At 35.3% G+C, this 25,493-nt stretch overlaps 1 protein-coding gene across 1 annotated transcript in view; it reads right to left on the bottom strand.

Moving 5' to 3' along the window:
- Positions 1 to 6,211: 6,211 nt before the first annotated feature.
- PIG-T (phosphatidylinositol glycan anchor biosynthesis class T) overlaps positions 6,212 to 25,493 on the bottom strand; it is a 37,092-nt gene continuing 17,810 nt past the window's right edge. The window contains exons 5-10 of the mRNA XM_081757968.1: positions 24,259 to 24,456; positions 21,337 to 21,535; positions 19,772 to 19,924; positions 14,983 to 15,229; positions 10,910 to 11,071; positions 6,212 to 7,917 (exon numbers count right to left, since the gene is read on the bottom strand). Coding sequence (XP_081614094.1) covers positions 7,800 to 7,917; positions 10,910 to 11,071; positions 14,983 to 15,229; positions 19,772 to 19,924; positions 21,337 to 21,535; positions 24,259 to 24,456 — 1,077 coding nt within the window. The 3' untranslated portion in view covers positions 6,212 to 7,799. The remainder of the gene's footprint in view (positions 7,918 to 10,909; positions 11,072 to 14,982; positions 15,230 to 19,771; positions 19,925 to 21,336; positions 21,536 to 24,258; positions 24,457 to 25,493) is intronic.

Below are 25,493 nucleotides of genomic sequence, written 5' to 3'. Positions count from 1 at the left end.
TATTTTTCTTATTGTTTTTATACTAGTAAACATTGGCGCAAATCCCGGGGGGATGAGAGACATGTCCCCTCCAATCTTGGAACTGGGGGGACTGTCCCCCCCCCCAATGATCCGATTTGAAATGTGTTTTTACGGGAGAAATGTGATGATTTGTGTTCGATTACCACAAAGGAAAGTGAGATGAGATTGATGTCCTCCCAGATTAAGCCTTAAATCTGCCCGCCTTCCAATGTTGAAGACAACTCTGCTCCCCTGATCCTCCAAAGCATTGTTTTTCAACTTTATAAATATTTTTAACATCGTTTAAGAAGAAAGAAAGAAAGAAAGAAAAGGAACGGTCTTACCCGTCCCCCCCAATGTTGAAGACATTTGCTGCTAGTAAACAACCCTATTTAAATTTAAATAGTTATAAAGAACCATCACAACATTCAGCAGAAGTATGTTAAAAAATATTTTCATTCCAATCCATATCTAGTATACTGTTATCATTTGATGTCGACTGATTTTTGCATAATCAGTTAACTACTACAACCAGTCTTCCTTTTAAGAGCCTGACATCTAAAAGTAACAAAATTTATCATTTTTTCTTTTGCTTGTTTTCGTAAGTGAAAGAAGATAATGAAATGCAAGTTACCACAATCATAGATAATGTCATTCTACAACAGAAAATATGAACCTCAAGAACTTTCAATGTTGCTATCCATAGAAATTACAGTGTTGCCCGAATAACACTTTCCCCCAAAATCTAAGTTAAGGCAGCAACTAGAGAAATGAACTCAACTGTATTTGATTACGTATCATGTTGTCTTGGGATCCTGTGAACTACTTTTTAAATAATAGTTGTATTTAGTTCGTAATAAACAAAATAGTTTTACATACAGTTATTAAAATTAAGTAATTATGTTATTTAAAAAGTAGTTCACAGGATACCAAAACGTGATACGTAACCAAATGCAGTTGAGTTTATTCCTCTAGTTGCTGCCTTAAGTTATGTTTTAGAGAAAATGTTATTCTGGGAACACTGTAGTTTCTATGGATGGCAACACAGAAAATTCTTCAGATTCATATTTTCTGTTATAGAATAACATTATCTATGGTTGCGGTAAGTTGCATTTCATTATCTCCTTTCACTTATGAAAAACAAGCAAAAAAATATGGTAAATTTTGTATTATTTTTAGTATGTCTAGCTTTTAAACTACAGAATACACAGAGCTGGATTCAAGTTCAGATGAACACGAAAAGAACTGGAAGGTGTGTTTGGAGAGCTTTATTATTATTATTATTATTATTATTATTATTATTATTATTATTATTAACCATTAGAATTGTAGGTCACAGTAATCTTTCCACTGTCGCATCACAGTTAAATTATTCAACTCAATGCAACGGAAGAATCAGTGGAGAAAATACAACAGTTTTACATTTCTTCGTCTATAATTTCTAGGCTTAGTGTGCGATTCTTAAAACAATGGTATTTGTACTACTATCAGTTTCGGGTAAGCGTACAATGCTTCGGAACAAACTTAAATCAGACGTATGTACTATGTACGAGTACAAAACCAGTGTCATGAATTTGGAAACTAGAGAAATAATAAAATCACAATGTTACATCTGAGCCATATGAATTGAGTTATTTATTTAAAACTCATACAATTTCAACTGTCTTAATTTTCAGTTTTTCCAGGCATACGTATTCTTTAAAAGACATCTTTAGTACTGTTTTTGTACCATATATTCTCTACAATTCTTGTAGAATTATAAGGAATTATATATATATATATATATATATATATATATATATATATATATATATATATATATATATATATATATATATATATAACAAAAATTCTGTTTATTTTAAAAAGAAATTACTCAAATGAAAATTACAAACACAAGATAACACTGTTCTTTTCCATTAAACAATAGAACGAACTATTATTTCACTAACCTATGTCACAACACGGAACATTTTCTTAAAAGAATGATAAACCAGATTTTGTCTTCAATTTGCATTGAACATTTGAAATAAATGCATACATACGTCTTTACTAAACTTAACACTTAATTCATTCTGTGACTTTGAAGTATGTAATTCCCCAAAATCAAGGTCTTCAAACCAATCAATTATTTGCAAATAACATTCCATTCTCCGTATTTTATAATGCAGTTCGTTCTAAAAAATAGATGTATACGTACACACATTACACGTACAGGAAGCACCATACACAAAATTCAATTCCCAATATTTCCATTGTCTTCCTTTGTAATATAGATTCGCAAAATCAAATTTAACGTTTCCGTTATATCACATTGAAATTATTTTATGTTCATTGCACCTTTCATAAAGTATAATTCATTATATCCTTGTTTCCATTGTGTCTCAGAATTGCACTGACTCAAGATGGCTCTATGAATGTGAGGAAAACACTATTACCGATTTTTTATACTGGTTGTATTAGAAGGATTATATTATATATACGAGGTGTGTCCAAAATTATCGAATCATATTTTTTTTTTTCGTGTAAACAAATAATGAAGTACAGATACGTCAGTCGTGGAGATATAAGGAATATTCATGTGCATACGTGAATTTTTGCTCGCTCGAAGAACCAGTCAGTAGCGAGCAGTCAGCCTTTGAAAGTGGACGTCTAGCGAGCGCCGGTGGGATTTGCAGTTTGTGTCAAACGGCGGAACGGCTTAAGCAGCGAGTGTGCATCACAGTTTTCCGAATGATTGGCGATATCCAAGTAGAAACAAATCGCAAGATCCAACAGGCGTTCGGAACGATGCCATAAGCATCTACGGATCAAAGAGGCCGGATCTGATTCACACTTCCTTGGCCAAACACAACATTCCCGTGATTCATTAGGTTTTTTACTTCTCCGACATGACGGCATGTGACTCTTGACTCTTGCCAAAGTTGAAAATGCTGCTTAACGGAACCCAATTCGATTGAGAAAAGACATTATGCGAAATACGATAGCGCAACTCAACACCATTCCAACGTGTGTTCAATGATGGCAGGATTCCCGGGACGTGTGTGCATTCCCTAGGGGACTACTTTGAAAGGGATTGGAATCACTGTGTTATCTGAATACATGTATTTTTGCCGACCAAAGGTTTGGTATGTTTTGAACATAACTCGTATGTTTGTGTGTACTAATATAACCTTAAGTCAGTGTAACTCGTGACGTTTTATGAAGTGCAGAATATTTTTTTTTTTACATATAAAACCTAGCACGCTCATTCCAGCTTAATGCTTTTTTTTTATCGCATTAGGGTTAATTTCGATGGAAAGGGTTAATTTTGATTTTTTAAAACTTTTTTTTCTATATTTTCATGCAGCAAGATATTCAATATGGTCTGTGAAACATCATAAGCACGTAAGCTAATTGAATTTGAAAAATTTTCTTCCTCATTTGTCCAAACAAAGTATTTGTTTTGTTTAAGAAACATGTAGTACGTCAAGAAAATAAACAAATAATGTTCATACCTAAAACTATGTGAATTATATTATGCTTTTATATGCGTATCTATATATAAATATCAATCTAGAATTAAAATAATGCACAAGTACAACTTATAAACTACGTAATACTTTAGTGAATGAGCAAGAAAAATGACTGTATGAAGTAATCATTTCGCAAGAAGTTCTTTTCTTTTGCGAAAGATTTTTTTAAATATAGACAGCTAATAACAATGGGAACGAGTTGATGGAATTATAATTTTTTTCATCACTAAAAAAAAGAACGGAAGAAAAAAAAACAAAGCTGCCGTATTACCCTGCTTTACCACATGAAAAGTGAGCCAGTACTAATTTGATGTTGATTTTGAGTTTAACGTTCAAATCAGCAGCGAGGCTATATGAGACGTGGACCTACTGATTAACGTGGAATCCGAACCACATGAGCTCCCGTCGGAAACCAGTACTAATTTATCCCACTGCACAACCGGTAAAGCAAGGGAATCCTGAATTCAGGTTATTGGTTGATACTGAAATTAAAAGATACAGAAATTTTCTATGGTTATACCGAAATTTTCCTATCTCATCCTTCTCTTTTCAGTTTTCCTATCTCGAATTACCCTTCATCCTCCATAGAACACCATGTTTATGCCGAGTTTAGCAATCAATTTTCCTCATTCAGAGGCAATTCAAGGTTGGCAGCAAAAACGTCCAAAGAGTTCTCTGTAGTTCAGACAGCAACTGCGAATTTGCAGTAAAAAGAAGACATGTAATCCTGTTTTAAACGTCACTGAGGAAGCACAACTGATATATATATATATATATATATATATATATATATATATATATATATATATATATATATATATATATATATGTATGTGTGTGTGTGTGTGTGTAGCCAATCAGAGCGCTGTCCACATGATCGTCCACAGATAAAAAAGCTTGATTCATCATGAATTATCACTAGGTTACATTTAAAACAATGCATTTGGTTTGCCTTTTCCGTCTCGTTAGAGGAGGAAAAGGGAAGAATGAAATAAGACAATTTCGGCATAATTGTACCCTTAGTTGTGACAATTGGGTTCAGCTTTTAAACTCGTCTATTTTTATCTTTTATTATGACCTTTGCCATTAAACTTAACCATTTTTCCAACTTAATTACACTATCACTATTTTTATTTTGATACATAGGATCTCTTGTGGATAAATGGTTTGGTGCGGTAGATCTTAGCTCGTTTCCCAGCGGGAGCTTTTGTAGTTTGGATCCCACATTAAGCTGTAGATCCACATCATATAAAACCTCAGTGCTAAAACTATAAAACCAACAAACCAATAGTGTCACCAAGAATGCAGTCAGTATTATACACTTCTCTTAACGGTCCACGATCGTGCTACGAAGATAAGGGAGACAGTGTTGTTAATGAACGAAATGATGCAATGAAGAAAAATGGGAGAACTCCGAGAAAACCCATGCACGCGGTATTTATTTATCACAAAACCTACTTGGCCCGAGGTGGGATCGAACCAGGAATCGCACGCACCAGATACAAGCGTTCTATCACTGAGCCATCGTAGCCCCCTGTATGTTGTTTTATTTTACGTAATCGTCAAAAATAAAAACATCCGAAAGAGTTCAGTATAAAATACTTAATTCAAGTTTCAAACGCTATGACCCTAGAAGTAACAGAACAATTTATATACAACCAAACTATAGAATAAGACAAATATTACTGAAGTAAAATAATAATAAAATATGGTAAACGTAGTTACCAAGGAGTGATAATTTTAGTAGTAACTAAAAGGAAGTAAAGTACTAATTGAAATACAATATAATGAAACTTAAGTTTGTACAAGTGTGGGTTGAAGTATCCAGTGGAAAAAAAAAAAAGAGAAATATGGAATGAAAGTCAATTTTAAAAACATTAATACTGAAGGTTTTAAACTAGGCATCACCTTTAATCGAGACAATAAATAATAATAAGTAATGCATAATTTCATGTATTGTTTCCACCTATATCTAAAAATACATAGTTTATTCTTTGTTTAGATTGTATTTCATTGTAATTGTAAGGCATAACTTATCAAACGACAGAAAAAGGATTCGTAGATTATTACATTTTTCTTTACTCACAATAAAATTTAAGTGTTTGTGCTGTATGCTGTTGGGCTTATCAATAATAATAGTAATTATTTGGAAGACTAAGATTCGTTTGACGAAATTATCTATATATTAAAATGCTAGACTTATATGTTTGTAGCTAATCCTTTCGATAATGAGATCTTGAAAACCATAAGAGCTAGAAACGTGCCGCTTTCGTTGGTCGATTCCAAATTTTGTCAGTTTTCATTCAAATTTTCAAAATACTTATCTTTATTTTTCTATTCCACATTTTAGGCGTCGTTTTGACCCTATTAGTTTAATATTGCCACTACGACGTTAAGGTTGATATTCTAGTTGAGGAGTTACCCATAGCGGGTTCAGGCGCTTTACTTTAATTTGAATGATAAAACCTATTGCTAGCTGACAACTACGAAGGTTTGTGAACACACAATGAGGCGTACTTGGAAATGGAATTATAAGTAAAAATTATTTGCATTTGGTAATATCTATTACTTATCCAAGTTTGCCACAAACTCACTCCAACATTCTATGTATTAAACTACTACATTTATATGTTTGTCTATAGCAATTCACTCCCTTTGAGAGTCTTCCTGTTCTTTATTTGTGTCTGTAAAGGGACTTGCACAGATATAGTGAGAAGTGGGAAGGAGATTCATGCTCATATTAGAACTGTGCGCTGTGTAAATAGCACAGGTTCAGCTAATATTTATATTTTTTTCTGTTTTTATGATAATAGTTTCACCCTAAAGTTTGAGTTTTACCAAAGTCGGTTCTAAATACTTTTTATAAAAAATCGAGACCTACCTAAACTGCTTACTAGTACCCCCCCAAAAAAAGTACAATCACTCTATTTCATACACCTCACAAATGAGTTTTCCACAAAACCGCCTCCTAATGAGTGATTTCAAAGTCAATGCCTATCCAAATATCTTTCTCGATCCGAAAATAATGGATTAATCATATTTCATGGAAATAGCATCGACACTTAGTGTCACTATATGTGCCTCTCTATCTTATCTTTCTTTTAAGTATCTCTTCATTTGAATTCACAAGGGTGCGCCTAAAATAAATCTTGCCTCAATCCTAGACAACGTCTACCAAAGAGGAGCACGTGAAAATTATATCTGAAGTTCATACTCTCGTTTTTTATGGTTTCATTTTTCAATTTTAATTTTGAATATGAGGAAGTGTCAGGACCTATATGTAAAGTATCCCAGCATCACTGAGTGTGATTAGAGAAAATACTGAAGAAAGTTGATCAGAATAGCTGGATTTTCGTTTTACAAGACTGAAGACATTGGGATAGCACAGATTTTGTATTACGAACTAATTAAAATTACTTATTTTTACTGCATTTTTTTAAAAAAAAATTTAAACTACCTCTTAACAGATACCTTATAATTTGACTATTAAAGTAAAGTATATGTAGAAAGAATACATGAAATTTGTACAGGATCTGTTATATTTTGATCAAAATACACACTATTATTCCAGAAAACTTACACACAAACTGAACAGAGTGATTTCTCTATTTGCTGTAACTGATAACATCGTACAATAGAAATTCAAATATTATGCCATGAATAAAGTAAATACGAAAGAAATTCTTTCAATCTAACGATGACACTAATACCTGCAACGTTAAGCCGGCAACTAAAAACTCGCTTATCAACACACATACATACGGGAAACACAAACTATAAATAAATCCATCTGTAAAGGAAAAATCACTTATTATGTTTACTAACAAATTTTGTAAACAGCTATCATTCTCTCATTGGTCCCTTCTCAAATATTACGTTAGATGTTTTAAACTAATGAACTAAAGCCTTTCCTAAATCATTGTTCCCCTTGAAACTCACGTATGTCTTTTTTCCTCTATTATTAATTTAACACATAACAATTATTTGTACAGCATACAAAAATTCTTCTTTGTTCATAACAGGTCGAAAATACACAACTCACTATAACAAAAAAAAAAAAAAAATTATAATCGTAAGGCATTTATAAGAACTGACATTTATCTGTAATGAAAACCAAAATTAGTTCTTATTCACTCCAACTGCAGGAATCACTGTTTGTTCCTTGTAGTACGTACTGTAGTTCCAATCTCGTGGGCAAGAAGTGTTGATTTCATATCAGATTTTTGTACACGCGCACATTTATACTTACAGTTTGACTAGAATTATCAACTCTAAGACATTTCACTAGGACGTCTTCTCTTTCTTCTCTTCTGTTTTTCCTTGTCCTACAAATATTTTTTTCACTTTGTCCTTCATCGAAGACAACAATCCTTTATCTTTGCTAATGTCTTTCAGCAATAACCTAAAAAAAGAGAATAATATCACAGGGTACATTATTTCACACGATAAAGTAGGAAGAGCATTCAGTAAGTGATCTACTTCGGTATCTCTTTTCACTGCTGGAGAGCTAAGTGTGCAACAGAGGCTATCTCAACAGAAAAACAAACTACTTGGTTTTTAGGACGTTAAGTGCAAAGTCATACGAGTCAAAAGTGCGTGATTTGCAGTGTCGCTTCCTAATAAATTCCTCACAAAGGAGGGGAAAAGTCTAAATAAACTCACAAGCGGATGTGCGCTGTACACGGTGATGATGTACCTTCATACTACCAAATGAAGTTTTGGGTCAAGAGATTTAAATTAGGGAAAGAATCGATTAAAGATGGCTCACGTACAAAGCGGTCAATTTTGGCATCTTCAACAGAACTGTGAAAAAAAAAAAAAAAAAAAAAAAAAAGACATGATTTTCAAGACTGTCGTGTTAAGGCCAGTGTTAGAACTCATGAACTGGGTATTTCGCCTGACACCGTTCACAGTATAATCCATAGATTTAATTATGTCGAAAGCCAATTTCAGGTGGGTACCGCGAATTCCGATTCCTGACGAGAAATTACTTCGCCAGCAATAATGCCAAGAGAATTCAGCGATTTATTACGGGACACATCATTGTGATCAAGGGGCATCCAACTCCCAGAAGTTGTGTGTGCAATAGTCAGCTAAAAAAAATATGGCAACTGAGAACCAGAAAGTGTTCTTCGATTGTGGAATTATTTCACAGAAAACAACTGGAGACACTGATGCTTTTACAGTCGTCTTTAGGCGAGGCTGTCAAATAGAAACAGCTGGTGTGCTGCTACCCCATGAGAACAGACCTGTACACAAGTCATGCAAATCGCGGGCTGCTGTCAACGAATATGCCTTCATAGAGCTTAATCATTCACCTTATAATCTAGACCTAGTTTCAGACGACCATTTTATGTTTCGGCATCTGAAAATATTTCTGTGTGGGGGGCAATTTCCTGGCGATAATGCAGTCAAGGAAGCTGAAATGAGGTGTTCTGGTAACCACGATATTATTTCAAGGGTATTCAATTACTTGAGGCGAACTGAACCAAGTATTTTATAGTCAAGTGGAACAACACTATACAAAAAATAATGAGATAAGTTCCATAATCTTATTTCATTTTCAGGTAGACAACTTACTGAACGGAACTTGTATATTACATTCTTACATGCGTAATACCATACTTTACATATCTATGGAATAATTAAGAAAATACCAACAAATACACTGATTAAAAGAAAATAAATAAATAAATAGAAAAAGAAAAATGAGTAGGAATGTCTCTTTATTCTTTGTTTCCCAAAATTTAAAATTAGCATGTTTACGTAGAAAGAAAGAAAGAAAGAGAGAGAGAGAGAAAACATTCACAGGTTATAGGGATTATTACATGGACCAACAACTGTCTTCAAGTGTTAAGGTAGCAGTTGGCATTACTTATCCAAGTCTTAGAAACTTTCTTAATCAGAAAAAGAAAACCCGTTGATTACTGATACGGCTTGCAGGCCAATTTACATTAGAATCATTAACAATACAACAAGCCCAGATTCTACATGTATAGGTACTTGGCCAGCATTCACCTAGTGGAACTAGAAACAAAACCTCAGCCAGGACGTTTAGCTTCAGGAATCGAACCAGGAACCTCTCGATTTCAATGCAAAGAACACCAATCACCATTACGATTGCTCGATTCTTCTGCAAGGCTTTCTTACAGTGTTACGAGTTTTAATTTGTCTGAAAACTTGTACTTCAGATTCAATATGTTACATACAGTCATTACATGCCATATAGAAAAGAAAAAGACCATTAAAGTATAAGCTAAATTTCTAAGAATTCTTTGCGTCCTGGCAGCACTGTTATTGGAGTTAGCTGAACTAAACTATATCTCTCACCAAACCGATTAGTTTGCTGCAAACAAAACTCGATTATTTAAAAATAAACAGAAAAAAATCTACTTTAGATAGTATTGCTTCAAATATGTTTTCCTCGCCCTTATGTTCTCTCAACGCTCAAATTGACACACAAATTTGAAGTTTGAACTTGCAACTAAAGCAAAAATTTTACAACTTATGTTTTCTAAACACAACTTCGCAAGCTTTACTATCAGTTAATATCTACTATTTCGGTGAAAATGTACTGTCAAAAGGTTGTTGGAAATGGTTATTTATTTGAATTATATACATTATGCCCCTTGTTATATACTTGTAACTCTCCCAAATTTTCCTCTTGCTGGCTGTCGGCAACATACAAGGTGTTCGGAAACAACACTAAAAATCTTTGGGAAATTAATATATATAGGTTAATCTTGGGGTACAACCACAAATACGCTACAGCCAGTCCAAAATTGGTCAGAACGGCAAAATGAAGAGTCATAACTAGAGAACGAAATGTCTGATCAAGGTCAGGTAAAAAGCACAGAGATTAATTTGAGCCTACATTTCATTAATGTACCGGTAGGTGTGGAACAGGGCCGGCGGCAAGGTTAACCTCGAAGAAAGAAAGAAAAAAAAAATCGTGAAGTATTCAAGGAACAAATCACTCAAACAGAATAGATCAGGATCTGAAAACTGGAGCATATCTCATATCCAGTAGTACATTAATTGAATTTAGGTTTAAAATAATTACTGTATTCTTTTACCCGAGTTATGATCTTTTTTTATATCGTTTAGAGGAATTTTCGGTGGGTTACAATTTCTAAATAACGCATTTGTGTACCCATGTTGGTGAATAACCCTTCTCATATTTAATAGTTAAAATTTTTGTCTTTCTTTTTATGAATAACATGGATTTCTTTATAAAGTTACCTTTCCTGAATTTCTTTTTTCTTTCTTTCTTTTTTTTCTTCAAAATTACTTTTTAAACCTAGAAGCCCGAAGAGAACATTTTATTTACTGTAATTCTTCACTGACCTTGGTATATTCCACTTATTCCCTGAAATGTTTTGAAGATTACTTACCGTTTGGTTGTGATGTTATGCAATGGACCGAAAGCCAATGCAACTACAGTGCAAGCCAAACATATCACGTTATACGGCATACTAAAATCAGGCGTAGGTAGTGTTATTAGTAAGCTTTCAGTTCGAAGTTGGATGAAATATCCTTTCCGTGATGCATTAAAACTGTAACAAAATAACAGGTGTTAGTATCACTGTTTTATACACATACACAAATCAATAATTAAAAATCCATGAGGGAATAACATACGAGCATACTTCTGAGTGTGTTAGCATACTATGTACTTTATTAGTGTTTCTGCGTGTGTGCAGTAGTCAACAGTACGACATATACATCTCTGTTAATTATTGCCAGGACATACATAGATTCCGAATTTATTATACAGAAATAAACGTGCATTTGATCGTGGCAGTGACGGTTTTTCTCAGATTTTGGGGTTAAGATGTTAAATGGATTGCACTAAAAAGGGTTTCGTAATTACATTATAACCTATTACACGCTAGTATATATATATAAAAAAAGTATCAATCATCAATCTGTGGAACTATCCTTTTTTTTCTTTTTTTTCCTTTCCTTTTAACGGAGAGATAAATTCACAAATATTAAGTCACATTTTGGAGAGACATATTGAAACTGTTCAAAGAAAAACACAAAATAAATTATTACTTAAGCGACATGCTTAAAAAAGAAAAAAAATATTTGGTCTAGGAATTAATTCGTGCGGGTGGACAAGAGATGGCGCAACGAACGGAGCGTCCCACAGTTCCGTGTATCCACACATGTGTTGCAAACCCCTATCATCGCGTATCGTTCGTAGTATAGGGCAGTGGATTAAAGCGTCAACAACACCAGTTTGTAGTTAAGTGAACATGGCGCAATTTGTGCCTGATAAAGTGTTTTTGCGGGGTGTCCTGCTGCATTACTTTAACATGCAGAAAAGTGCGACTGAAAGTCATCGTATTTTGGTGGAAGTATATGGTGACCATGCTCTAGCTGAGCGAACGTGTCAGAAGTGGTTTGCACGGTTTAGAAGTGGTGATTTCGGCTTGGCAGACCAAAAGCGAGCTGGACAGCCAAAAAAATTTCAAGACGAAGAATTGACAGCATTGCTCGAGCAGGATTCGTGTCAAACGCAGGAACAACTTGCAGCAGCATTAGGCGTTGATCAAACAACAGTCTCCAAACGCTTGAAAGCCATGGGAATGATTCAAAAGATGTCACATTGGGTTCCACATGAATTGAAAGACTGAGACGTTGAAAGACGAAAAACCATTTGCGAATTGCTGCTTCAACGACAGAGCAGAAAGGGGTTTCTGCATCGAATTATTACGGGTGATGAGAAGTGGATCCATTACGAGAACCCTAAACGAGAAAAGGCCTGGGTGAAACCAGGTGAACCAGGTCCATCACAACCAAAACGAGATATTCACTGTGCAAAGGTTATGCTGCGCATATGGTGGGATATGAAAGGTGTGGTGTACTATGAGCTGCTGCAACCGGGTGAAACTATGAATGGAGAACGTTATCGACGACAATTAATGCGTTTGAAGCAAGCTCTGGCCAGAACACGACCAGAATGGGAGAACAGACATGATAAACTTATTGTTCAACATGATAACGCTCGCCCACATGTCGCAAAACCGGTCAAAACCTACTTAGAAAATGTCGGATGGGAAGTTTTACCCCACCCGCCGTATTCACCAGACGTTGCTCCTTCGGACTACTACTTGTTCGATTGCATGAACAACGATTTGATTGGACAGCGGTTTACTTCTTCAGAAGATATCGAAACATGGGTCTCTGACTGGATCGCTTCCAAGGATGAGGACTTCTTTCGCCACGGAATCCGTACATTGCCTGACAGATGGGCGAAAGTGGTGGCTAGCGATGGACAATATTTTTCTTAAGGTATTTATGTATTTTGTGTTTATACTACAGCTTCAATGTGTGCGTACGAACCGCACGAATTAATTCCTAGACCAAATAATAATAACAATAATTAGCAAAACAAAATTTTAAAAAAGTGCATAGACTGTTTTCTCATTATTTATTCAGTTAGTTTTTGAGTGAAGGATCAACATTCATTTTTCCGAAATTGACTGCATATTGTCAGACCTTTCATAAAATGCCATATATTGACCACTGATGCTCATTTACACTCACCTTAAATTGGCCACACACCTGTAAAGTCATGTAGAAGTTGCTGAAAAGTTCGTGGCTCGAACTTGATTCCGAACTATTTTCAGGGAAGTCATAATTTGTCTTGAAATTGTATATTCTTATATGAAATTAATCGAAATGAACTTAACAAATTCCTTTGTGTTTCTGCGCAAGTAAGATTTAGCAACAAACGCGGCGACATCATCAAAGACGACATCATCCCACGCGAGGGAGATCAAAAACAATGACACTTCAATTGTATAATCTGGTGATTTTGTTCTCACAGACCACCGATTTAATGTCTTGATCATATCCAATATATCCCCGGTCTAATTCCATCAGATCACTATGTTTCCCCAATTTATAAGTCTTAAGGGATGCCATTTTGCATCGTCAGGGAAACATGTCGCAAAAAACTCTGGTCATAATTCGAGAACGCGTTGATGCAAACAATATCTGTAATCAGGGCAAAATCGTGAAACATCGAAACATTCAGGGAAATCATTTCCCCATTTTCAACGTGAAGGCGAAACATTTATGTCACATTAATAATCATAAATGAAACCTTGTTATATTACGCTGATTCAGAGACAAGACAACTGTCGAAGGAATGGCGGCAGTAATGTTGTCCCCGTTCCTAAAAACTTTAAAGCCTGAAAGTTTGCTGGTGAGGTCTTGACATCATTTTTCTGATTATTACATCGTTATTCACTGAGTAAAGAAGACAGTGAAGCAACAACGCGAAAGAAAGCTCAAGAGATTCTTGTTTCCCAGGACAATGCTCTTGTCTAAAGAACAGTACACGTAACTGAAATTGTATGACCTGTTTCATTGGCTTGATCATACACAATATATCCCCAGTCTAGTTTCCCCAATTCATAAGTCTTAAGAGCCTGCCTTACTAAAAATAATACAAATTTTCTATTTTTCTTTGGCTTGTTTATTCATAAATCAAAGGAGATAATGAAATACAACTTACCACAATCATAGATAATGTTATTCTACAACAGAAAATATGAACTTTCGAATTGCACTGTTGCCTAAAGTTTTCAGTGTTGTCATTCATACAAATTACAGTGTTCCCAGAATAATAATCTAAGTTAAGGCAGTGTGACTAGAGGAATGAACTTAACTGCATTTGATTACGTATCATGTTGTCTTGATATCCTGTGAACTATTTTTTAAATAACATTATTATTAAATTTTAATAACTGTATGTAAAAACGATTTTTTTTATTACAAACTAAATACAACTGTTATTTAAAATTTGACTTGGGCCAGAAATGGCTCCTTCCTCAGACGAGACAGCAAAGAAACAGGCGTCTGCTCGCGTTTCCTTCTGGCCCAAGTCAAATAATGTGGGACCCAACTTGTAGTGCTTCCCAAGTTGATGGAGCTGCTGCCGAGTGGTTTCTCCACTCACACCGAATTGTAGTCCCAGTTCCTCACATATCTGGCCACTGTTCGTCTCAATTGCTGCCTTAAGATCTTTATTTTGTACCTGTGTTGGTCTTCCGGCACGTCCTGCGTCTTCGAGTGTTTCATCACCGTCCTTAAATTTGTTAAACCACTGCTGCACTGTCCGCGTAGTCACGACACCCTCACCAAAGAACTTGCATATCTTCCGCCCCGCTGCAGTGGCGTTTGACCACAGTTTGAACTCGTACAACATACACGACCTTATGACGCTCTGTGGAGGTCCTGTGTTCACTCTGTCCTTACGCAAGTTCACGGTGTAACTGAACTGCCACAATCAAAAAGTATGTTGGATATATCCACATCAACAACTGATCTTCGCCTTATCTCCATTCGCATTCAATTCACGGTGTGAGGGCTAATTGAACACAGACCTCCACAAAAAGCGACAGAACTTTCTTGGTTACCTTTATACAAACAATATGAACTAATTACCTACCTAGAAAATATCGTACTCCCACTTTGAGGTACACCGGTGTAGTTCCTAGCAATAGGCAACTGGGCACTGATAACAGCTGACCCAACATAAAATCCATGGTTAGCGTCAGGAGGGTACTCCTGCCACTTCAGGAAGATGTAATCAAACTCTATGGAAATCTCAGTTACAGATCGTGGAGGAAGCATCAGACCCAGCTCTAGGTGATATGGTCTTGTCCGCTGAATGCCTGGGATATATTTCTTGAATACTACATACAAAAATATAAGTCTAAATCAATTCAATAAAAGCATATATTTTGTCTGTATTTCTTACATACTGAAACAAGAGTAAAACGATTTATTTATTTGTAGGTATATACGATTATATTAAAACAACGATTACTATTATATTAGACTGTGGTTTTTAAATAATCACTATTTGATCTTTTACACCTACCACTAAAGCTTTAGAATTACTAATATATGAAGAAAAAACACTTAATATAATTAAGATATCTTATACAGCGAAAGTGTAATAAAAACAAGAACAAGAATAGCGACAGAAGTAATGAGGAAAAAGAAAAGTCTTATTTTGTGGATCTTTGAATAAAGAGTTTGGAAGAAGACTCATAAATTTCTTCGTGTGAAGTATTGTATTATACGAGGCAGAAACATATGCAAAAGCGACCAAAAAAGACTAGAAGCTTTCGAAATGTGGGTGTGGAGAATAGATATAATTAGCTGGGACCAGGGGCGGATCCAGGAAGGGGGGATCGGGGCAATCGTCCCCCCCCCGGAAGAGGAAATTTTTTTTATTTTATATATATAAATAAAACTTATCCCAAAGTTTGGAGCCCTTAAAAGTAGCAGTATGACAGCCCACCGCCCCCTCCCCCTATACCAAAGTCGGTCCTGGATCCGCCCCTGGCTGGGACGAATGTTCCGTTATTAGTTTGGGTTACCTAACAATTTTCATTAAATTAAATTCTGTTTGTTGCAAAAAACACACTTTTCATTACATCTAGATCTTGGGAAAAAAATATTCAAGAGCGAACTCGAGAAATATCTTTCAGGGAAACTAACGGTTTTCAGGGAATTAGGTGAATTTTCCGTTGTTTTCGGGTGGAGGAAAAGAATGATCTAGATTAGGTTAAATTGATGAAATGAGAACTGCTTCTTCTTGGTTTCCGTCACGTTCGCGATTGTAACGTCAATCCTGAATTCCCCCGTAACTACATGGTTAGCGGGAGACCAGAGTTCGACTCCTGGTAGAAGGTGATGTGATTCGAATCCCACGTTACGCAGTAGGTTCATGTCTTAAAAAGCTTTGCTGCTGAAAGGGACGCTAAACTCCAAATTAAACATTTACCTTGATCGTATTGCATAAATTATAGCTTTGCCTCACCAAACATAAACTTATGTAATAAATTCCATTATTTATACAGGGTGTCCAATATACATTGCAACCCGGAGTTTGGGATAGTAGAACTTTTGAACCTGAAGTGATACACAAATAATGGTCATACCAAAATGAAGCCTTGTTCATGCATATATATTTTTAAACTAGGAAGCAGCGATTGAAGTATACTAGGAACCACACATTGTTGCCAGATGTAACCGAAGGTTTTTTTTTTCAAAACATGTAAATTGACTCATAACTCATACGTATGGATGTTCTATCATTAATTTTCAGTTTGTTTAGTTGGAGTAGCTTGGAAACTATGGAGCAGAAAAAAGAATTTTTCATTTCCAGCGATAACTAATCGGATGAAGCCTCTGTAAGGGGGAACTAGGGAAATCGTAGTTTTCATAAATTAACACTTTGACTTGGCAACCCTGCTGATGTTTCAGTGTACCAAAAGGTGTGTTAAGGATCTGTCTACATTATGCAATTCTTGAAAACAGTGAAAAACAATATTTGAAATTATCATGATAAAATTTTTACTTACATGCACCCGGCAACACTGTTATTCATTTCTATGGAGCTATTTAAAGCAAGAGGTATACAAGAACAATTCTCGAACTATTCAAGACCTGGAAACGAACATTCGCAGTGCCACTGAGAACATTAACACTTCTGATCTTCGTAAAGTTGCTGCCAACCTGATAAAACGTGTGAACCAGTGTTTGAATCAAAACAGGGGACACTCCCAGCTCCGCTGTAGAGCTGGTAACTCATTTCTGATAGTAGCAGTGTTGCAGGGTGCATGTAAGTAATCATGATAATATCAAAGTTTGTTTTTCATTGTTTTCAGGAATTGCATAATGTAGACAGATCCTTAACACATCTTTTGATGCATTGAAACATCAGCAAAGTTGCCAATTCAGTGTTAATTTATGAAAACTACGATTTCCCTTGTTCCCCCTTACAGAGGCCTCATCCGATTAGTTATCGGTGGAAATGAAAAATTCTTTTTTCTGCTCCATAGTTTCCAAGCTACTCCAACTAAAACTGAAAATTAATGACAGAACATCCATACGTATGAGTTATGAGTCAATTTACATGTTTTGCAAAAAAATTGATTTACACCTTCGGTTACATCTGGCAACACTGTGGTTCCTAGTGTACCTCAATCGTTGCTTCCTAGTTCAAAAATATATGCATGAACAAGGCTTCATTTTGGTATAACCATTATTCGTGTATCACTACAGGTTCAAAAGTTCTACTATCCCAAACTCCGAGTTGCATTGTATATTGGACACCCTGTATTTATTATTTAGATTATAACTGTGTAAATTCTGTCTACACTTAATTACATCCTACTTAATCACAATTACGATACATATTATCAGAGCTAATAAAATATTTTATCCGTTTCTATCATAGTACATTTTCATAAAAAGTAAATGTAATCAACAATTTGTCTATATTTAATATTGGCAACATAAGTTCCGTAACTATTTGCCAATACTAAATAGACAACACCCAACATATATTTGGTCTAGAAATTAATTCGTGCGGGTGGACAAGAGATGGCGCAACGAACGGAGCGTCCCACAGTTCCGTGTATCCACACATGTGTTGCAAACCCCTGTCATCGCGTATCGTTCGTAGTATAGGGCAGTGGATTAAAGCGTCAACAACACCAGTTTGTAGTTAAGTGAACATGGCGCAATTTGTGCCTGATAAAGTGTTTTTGCGGGGTGTCCTGCTGCATTACTTTAACATGCAGAAAAGTGCGACTGAAAGTCATCGTATTTTGGTGGAAGTGTATGGTGACCATGCTCTAGCTGAGCGAACGTGTCAGAAGTGGTTTGCACGGTTTAGAAGTGGTGATTTCGGCTTGGCAGACCAAGAGCGAGCTGGACAGCCAAAAAAAATTCAAGACGAAGAATTGACAGCATTGCTCGAGCAGGATTCGTGTCAAACGCAGGAACAACTTGCAGCAGCATTAGGCGTTGATCAAACAACAGTCTCCAAACGCTTGAAAGCCATGGGAATGATTCAAAAGATGTCACATTGGGTTCCACATGAATTGAAAGACTGAGACGTTGAAAGACGAAAAACCATTTGCGAATTGCTGCTTCAACGACAGAGCAGAAAGGGGTTTCTGCATCGAATTATTACGGGTGATGAGAAGTGGATCCATTACGAGAACCCTAAACGAAAAAAGGCCTGGGTGAAACCAGGTGAACCAGGTCCATCACAACCAAAACGAGATATTCACTGTGCAAAGGTTATGCTGCGCATATGGTGGGATATGAAAGGTGTGGTGTACTATGAGCTGCTGCAACCGGGTGAAACTATGAATGGAGAACGTTATCGACGACAATTAATGCGTTTGAAGCAAGCTCTGGCCAGAACACGACCAGAATGGGAGAACAGACATGATAAACTTATTGTTCAACATGATAACGCTCGCCCACATGTCGCAAAACCGGTCAAAACCTATTTAGAAAATGTCGGATGGGAAGTTTTACCCCACCCGCCGTATTCACCAGACGTTGCTCCTTCGGACTACTACTTGTTCGATTGCATGAACAACGATTTGATTGGACAGCGGTTTACTTCTTCAGAAGATATCGAAACATGGGTCTCTGACTGGATCGCTTCCAAGGATGAGGACTTCTTTCGCCACGGAATCCGTACATTGCCTGACAGATGGGCGAAAGTGGTGGCTAGCGATGGACAATATTTTTCTTAAGGTAGTTATGTATTTTGTGTTTGTACTACAGCTTCAATGTGTGCGTACAAACCGCACGAATTAATTCCTAGACCAAATATATTAAGAAAAAAAAAATTAATCAATTTTGGAAAACGACTTTAGGAAAGAGAGCGATCTAACGAATTCAGTAAACGATATGCATGAAAGGGGCGAGTCTTTCATTTTCGGATACGAAAAAGCAATTTAACAAATCTCGATTTTGAGAAAGTCATTTGAAAAGATTTTGTCAGCAGGGTTATGGAATTCCATTAAATTTGAACTTGGCGTGAATGGATTTCAAGAACCACAATATTGCAGATATCTTTCATATTTTCCATTAAATGTCTTCACGTGAGAAGAACGGACATTTCTGCTAATTGACAAAACAAAAAGTTCACCTCCATTTTAAAAAATGATCCTCTCTGTGACAGATCTTTCTAAGATATTTTTGGCTCTTAAGTCAATTGATAGAATTACCCAATATGCGAGTAGGACTTTCTCGCCTAAATTTCAGAAAATCCGTCGCAAGAGATTTTACAGCTAGCTTAAAGACAGGGTGACAGAATATTAGATAAACCTATTCAACCATTATTATTCTTGACGATGATAACGACGACAACTACTGCTATTACAGCAAGCACTTGCAACAAATGAAAACGTACTTACGTGGTTTAATAAGCTTGCCATTTGTGACAACTTTCAAAGTATGGAAGTAGACTGGAAGAAACCAAGGTATATTTTCCATAAAAAGAACAGGCAGTGCTTGGTGGTGGCCATTATGAATCTTTGTCACTACACCTCCTCTTTCCTGTCCATATCCTAAATAGAATAAAGCAAAAAACATGTAAACAATGGCAACTGGAAAACAAGTTGATTATCTGGCACGCAAATTTACGAATTACAAAACAAATTAAATTATATCCAGAAGTTGAAATTATGAAATGAAATTACTGAAATTATATATTGAATTTCAAACAGTATATGCGTATAGGAGTATGTTGTGTCACCTACCACTCTTCCTTCTACCAATTGTCCACTTTTCACTCCACCATTATGAATTCAATTTGTGCTCAGAGCTTCACAATGATGGAGATGCTGTTACACTCAACATTCAAATGTTGGTCGTTTATTCAATCTTCCGAACGTTTTCAAGACGTCATACGTATGGTTCAATGATGTAGGGAAGAAATCTAACCATACGAGTCAGAACTTGTCCTATCTAGAGTGATTTAACTTCTTTACGAATACATTTTACTTTAATTTAATTTATAGTCAACGAATATAATTTGAAAGTTGATGGTCTCAGGATCATCACTGAAAATAAAGCTTAAGACTACGTACACCAAATTAATCGTTTATTTATTTATGTATTTATACATGTTTCTGGGCATTATCGGATCTATGGCCTTAAGTCCGTTACGTATGGGGGATGGCGCTCCTCGGTGAGCACGCTATCCGAGGAAAATGGGGCGTAAGGAAGTGGTTTGGGACCTGAAAGTTAGGCACGTTATTTGTCTGGTGTAAATGAGGAGCCTTCTTCCAAAGAAAAGTTGCTCAGGATGGCTCGCCTGAAAAAGCTCATATACATTTTCGATCTAATGTCCCCACCGAGAATCGAACCCAAGACTGTTCGAAACAAAGGCGAGAGCGATAGTGACTATGCTACGTGCGACCACAACAAATTAATTGCGTTCACTTATGATGTCATTAATGTAATGCACTGCTTACATCATAGATTATTGTTAAAAGTAATTTACGCAACAAACTAACACAGTATTTAAGGTGAAATGATTTAGTTTAAAGATATCTGCGTACTATTACGTTTAAAAAGTTCCAAACCACCGAAAGGATCTGACAAAAATAAGAAAGGGAAAAAAGAATAGGCTAATAAATACAGAAATATTATTTATTAGTATTATACATAACAGTAATAATAATAATTATTATTATAATAATGCATTGTAATCCAACTCTTTTGGAGGCAATATGGAATGGTGGGGAACGGTGTATACTGTAAGGATTAATCTTGCATGATTGTGTGTTCACTCTCCAACTCCAACAGATTCAAGGTCTAGTCGTGACTCAGAGTCCATGCTATAGTAGGTCATTTCTTTCATATAACCTACGTGTTGCATGAAGACGAAAAACAAAATAATAATAATAATAATAAGAAGAAGAAGAAGAAAAAGAAGAATGGAGCGCGAATAAAGAATTATAAAATAATTATTTACCTGTTACATATCTATTGGCATAAACAATCGGGGGTTTATTTAATTTGAATACCCTTTCTTTGTTATACGTAGCAGCAATATTCACAATCCCGTCTGCTGTTAATGCTCGAACATCATAAATTGCTATCTTTGTGATCTGGCCTCCTCGCACACTCGTCGTCATCTCTTGTGGAGGCGGAGTAAGTTTCATTCCTGATTCCTGTTGATGTGTGAAACAAATTGTATTAGAACGTAAAATGCACAAACATATAAACAACGCTTGTATATGGTGTGAATCTGAAAAAAGAAAAATCTATCAACATACTTCATGCACCAGGACTATTTGTAGTAATAAAAGGATATTTTGAATAATAAATACATAATAAAAACTACTATGGTTAGGTTTGCTATTATGAAGAAAGCAACGTAATAGTAAATGATGGAGAAAATTACGTTTTCTCAAATACAGAATGAGAAGATTTCGTTATGGACTTTCCACATTAATCTTGTCCGATCAAGTAGCGTACAGCATAGGTGCGATTTTGCTCCTACCTTTCACTATTTTATAATAATTTTTAATTTTTTTTTTACATCTATCCATCCATCCATATATATATATATATATATATATATATATATATATATATACAGTAAAGCCACGATTATCCGCGAATGCCGCGAAAAAAAGTAACCCTGCTGCAGTTGCGCTAAATTATTTTTCCCAAGTAGTCACTGTGGACTGAGTACTGTATGTAAATAAGTACTGTATGCTCTAAAACAAAAATAAATTGCATTGCAGAAATCAATATTTCCAACAATAGTGCACGTTAAGTGCAACTCTACTCTGATAAGCAGAAACCGATTGTTGTAAGATATGAAAAACGGGAATTGGGAAGATTGATTTGCGTAGTAGTAAATTGGATTCATTATTCAGTGCGGAGTGCAAGTTCGTGGGCGACCACTGAAGGGTTATTTACGAAAAAAAAAAAAAAAAAATCCGCGTTTTCTTTGTCACCCAATTCCGCACATAATTGGAGCTTTACTGTATATGCTTTTTGGTTTAAGGTTCTTCACTAAGCTTAACCTCTCTAATCTCTAACCTCTCTAATAAGTGAATAACACAAAAACAATGAATACAAAAAATGTAGAAAGTAAGCCAGGTAGTATCTACAAAATGCTACTATATGAACTAATAGTTTTCAAGACCTTTCGTACAGTGTATAAATTTGGTCGCCCTCCCAACATTTATGACGTCATAAACTACGCACCCAAACTTCTGGTCTATAAGGTTGGAAACAGTTATTCATTTATGCACTAGTGCTATATATCTATATATATATATATATATATATATATATATATATATATATATATATATATATATATATATATATATATATATATATATACTTCACCATTCTTAAGATATTCACTAAATTTAAATTAGTGAGAGTCAGCTTAGCGAAGAGCTTTAATAAACTGGTTACTTCTAATTCTGTTCTTTGTTTAATGCCTATACGCAGTGGGGAATCTGGACTTCCCTATTGTAACTCAAAAATTTCACTTAGCTTCTGAATATAATTTAAAATATTGAAGTCCCTCAACGTTATAATGACTGGTTTTCCGAGATGTATTTTGCAGAAATTAATACAATTGTTTGAAGTTTTTAATTATGTTTATCGAATTATTTTATGAATAAATAGAAATATACCAGATGGATAACTTAAGTATCCCACTGATTTAGCGTCCCTTTCAGCAGCGAGTCTATATGAGACATTGTCCTACAACTCAACTTGGGATTCAAACCACATAAACTTCCGCCGAATTTGGGTCTCCGGCGCTGTTAAACGTCTCTGTAACAGTATTAAGTTTGTCGTGTGAACATAATAATGTCAGATCTACTATGAAACTTATGTCATACCAGAATCTAAAGGGGCCCAAGAAGTCCACAAAAATATGTATACATCTATTTTCAGATTGATTTAAAACACTCTAACACGTAAGAACCAATTATAATAAACTGTATCGAAGGTAACAATATTGAACTTGGCAACGAAAGTATTATAAATAGTCTGAAAGAACAATGTTACATTTTATTAATTTAATGTATGGCTTTTGCAACGTTTTTTCAAACTGTCACTTCATATTTAATAGTTTATAATACTATATTATTCAAAAAAATTAACAGATAATCATTTATAAATTTCCTGACAACTATTTGTAGATAACAGAGATATATTATTGAGTTCCGTAATTCATGGACGTACAAGAAATATTAAACTCTCAACCATATTAATGCTTCAAAAACTGAAGATTAGAATCTGAGCTAAAAGATAAAATAATTTGAACATAAAAATGTAGCGAAATTACTCGGTAACTGCGTTATCATCTTCTGTATTGGGGGTCGAAACTTACATGCATCTGTATTTGGGTCTATTGTTTTACCATTCATTTCCTTCAGAGCTATCTAGGCATACAATGAATAATTTCCGGATACATGCTCATATAATATCCCAACTTACGACTACCTCGGAGCCGGCTTAGGTGAACGATTACCATTCATATTCAGCAACTGAGAAGTCCCGGGTTCGAATCACACAGTAGCACATTTTTACAGTTTTTCATTAGTTCCACAAACAGATGCTGGTATGATATCTTTAAATATGAACTCTGCACAACTTCCTTCCAGATTTCCTCCCGAGGTAATTGTTAGTTGTTTCCAATGTTAAGAAGTTTCCAGTTTAAGAAATGGGAGCCACAAAGTTAAGTGTGGTGGCCTATAACTTTTATTACTTTCACATTGGTGATTAGAGGTGAACTAATATACACAACAGCACACATATATAACAAAAATGTGCATAATCAGATATCTTAACTTTCGTAGGTTTGATATACTAGTGTATTGATCAAAATTTTTATGCTCAAAAGCAAATACACACTAACCTCTCCATTTGTAACATCAACATATATTTTGCTGTTGTTTGCAAGTGGGCATGCAAAATGTAAACCAGCTCCAAATAGCTTCCTAGTAGACCAATCTTGAATATTTATCCGCTGGGAATCTCCCCACACTATAATTGGATCATAAACCAATGATACAGTCTGCTTTAATTCAATAGAAGTTCTAGAACAGCCTGCATCCTAGTAATAAAATGACAGACTATTACGAAAACAAATACAAATATATTTTATTTTGCACTCAATAGTCATCAAATAAAACAATTAAAAAGCAAAAGGAACAGTAATCTCTTGAACACCAAAAACTTACTCAATATATATATATATATGAGACAAAATCGGTTTTTGAGTCTACTAATATATTGACAGATTACAAACCACTACAAAACATACACAAAAAGCAAGATATACACAATATTCTACGCACTTTTGCCTATTTTTACATCTGTTGAGCCATTTGTCTCACCGTATCAAATTGTTACCATTCCAAATAACCTCACGTTTTATTTATTTATTTATTTTTTTTTCCTAATGGCTACTCGCAGATTGGAGAGGGTGTGACAGTAGTGTTCTGCGTTGGTGGTTTCATTTCTTGGCAGGAAATCCAGCAGGAGTGATATTCGACTGTCCTACAACTCTGAGTATTAATTTACCTGTCGATGGAGTTGTTCGAAATTTCTTCGTTAGTGGCAATCCGAAATGTTTCCACACCATTCTCCGTTGTTTTGACTTAGGAGTGAAATGCAGTATCCACGTTTCGTTGCTAGTGACAATGAGGTCCAGGAAAATGTGGCCTTCCTCTACGTAACGCAGCAAATATCTCAGTGACACGACCATTCGCTTACTCTTGTTGACATCATTAAGAAGCTTACGAACCCACCGATATGACACTTTGCGGTATCCCAACGAATCGTGGACGATGTTATAAATACTACTATAAGAAACGTTAAGCTTCCTGTCAATGTCTTTCAGATAAACAGTTAGATCCTCTTTTATCATTTCATATCCGATGTCAGTGAGGATCAAGGTCGGCCAGATCGCTCATTGTCTTGGACATTTTCTCGTTAATTTTCAAACTCCTTACACAACCCCTGCATACTTCGCATTGCTAAACACTTACCCATACACCGGCTCCACCTCCCTATGGATATACACGGTAACAAGATAATACACGGAATAACTGGAGTTGATACTAGTAGACATGAAATTAACAAGAAAAA

The sequence above is a fragment of the Thermobia domestica genome, chromosome 1 (assembly GCF_964235325.1).
Source record: "Thermobia domestica chromosome 1, izTheDome1.hap1.1, whole genome shotgun sequence".
NCBI lineage: Eukaryota > Metazoa > Arthropoda > Insecta > Zygentoma > Lepismatidae > Thermobia > Thermobia domestica.
The sequence above is the reverse complement of the archived record's forward strand: the minus strand, read 5'-3'. Positions and strand labels throughout refer to the sequence as shown.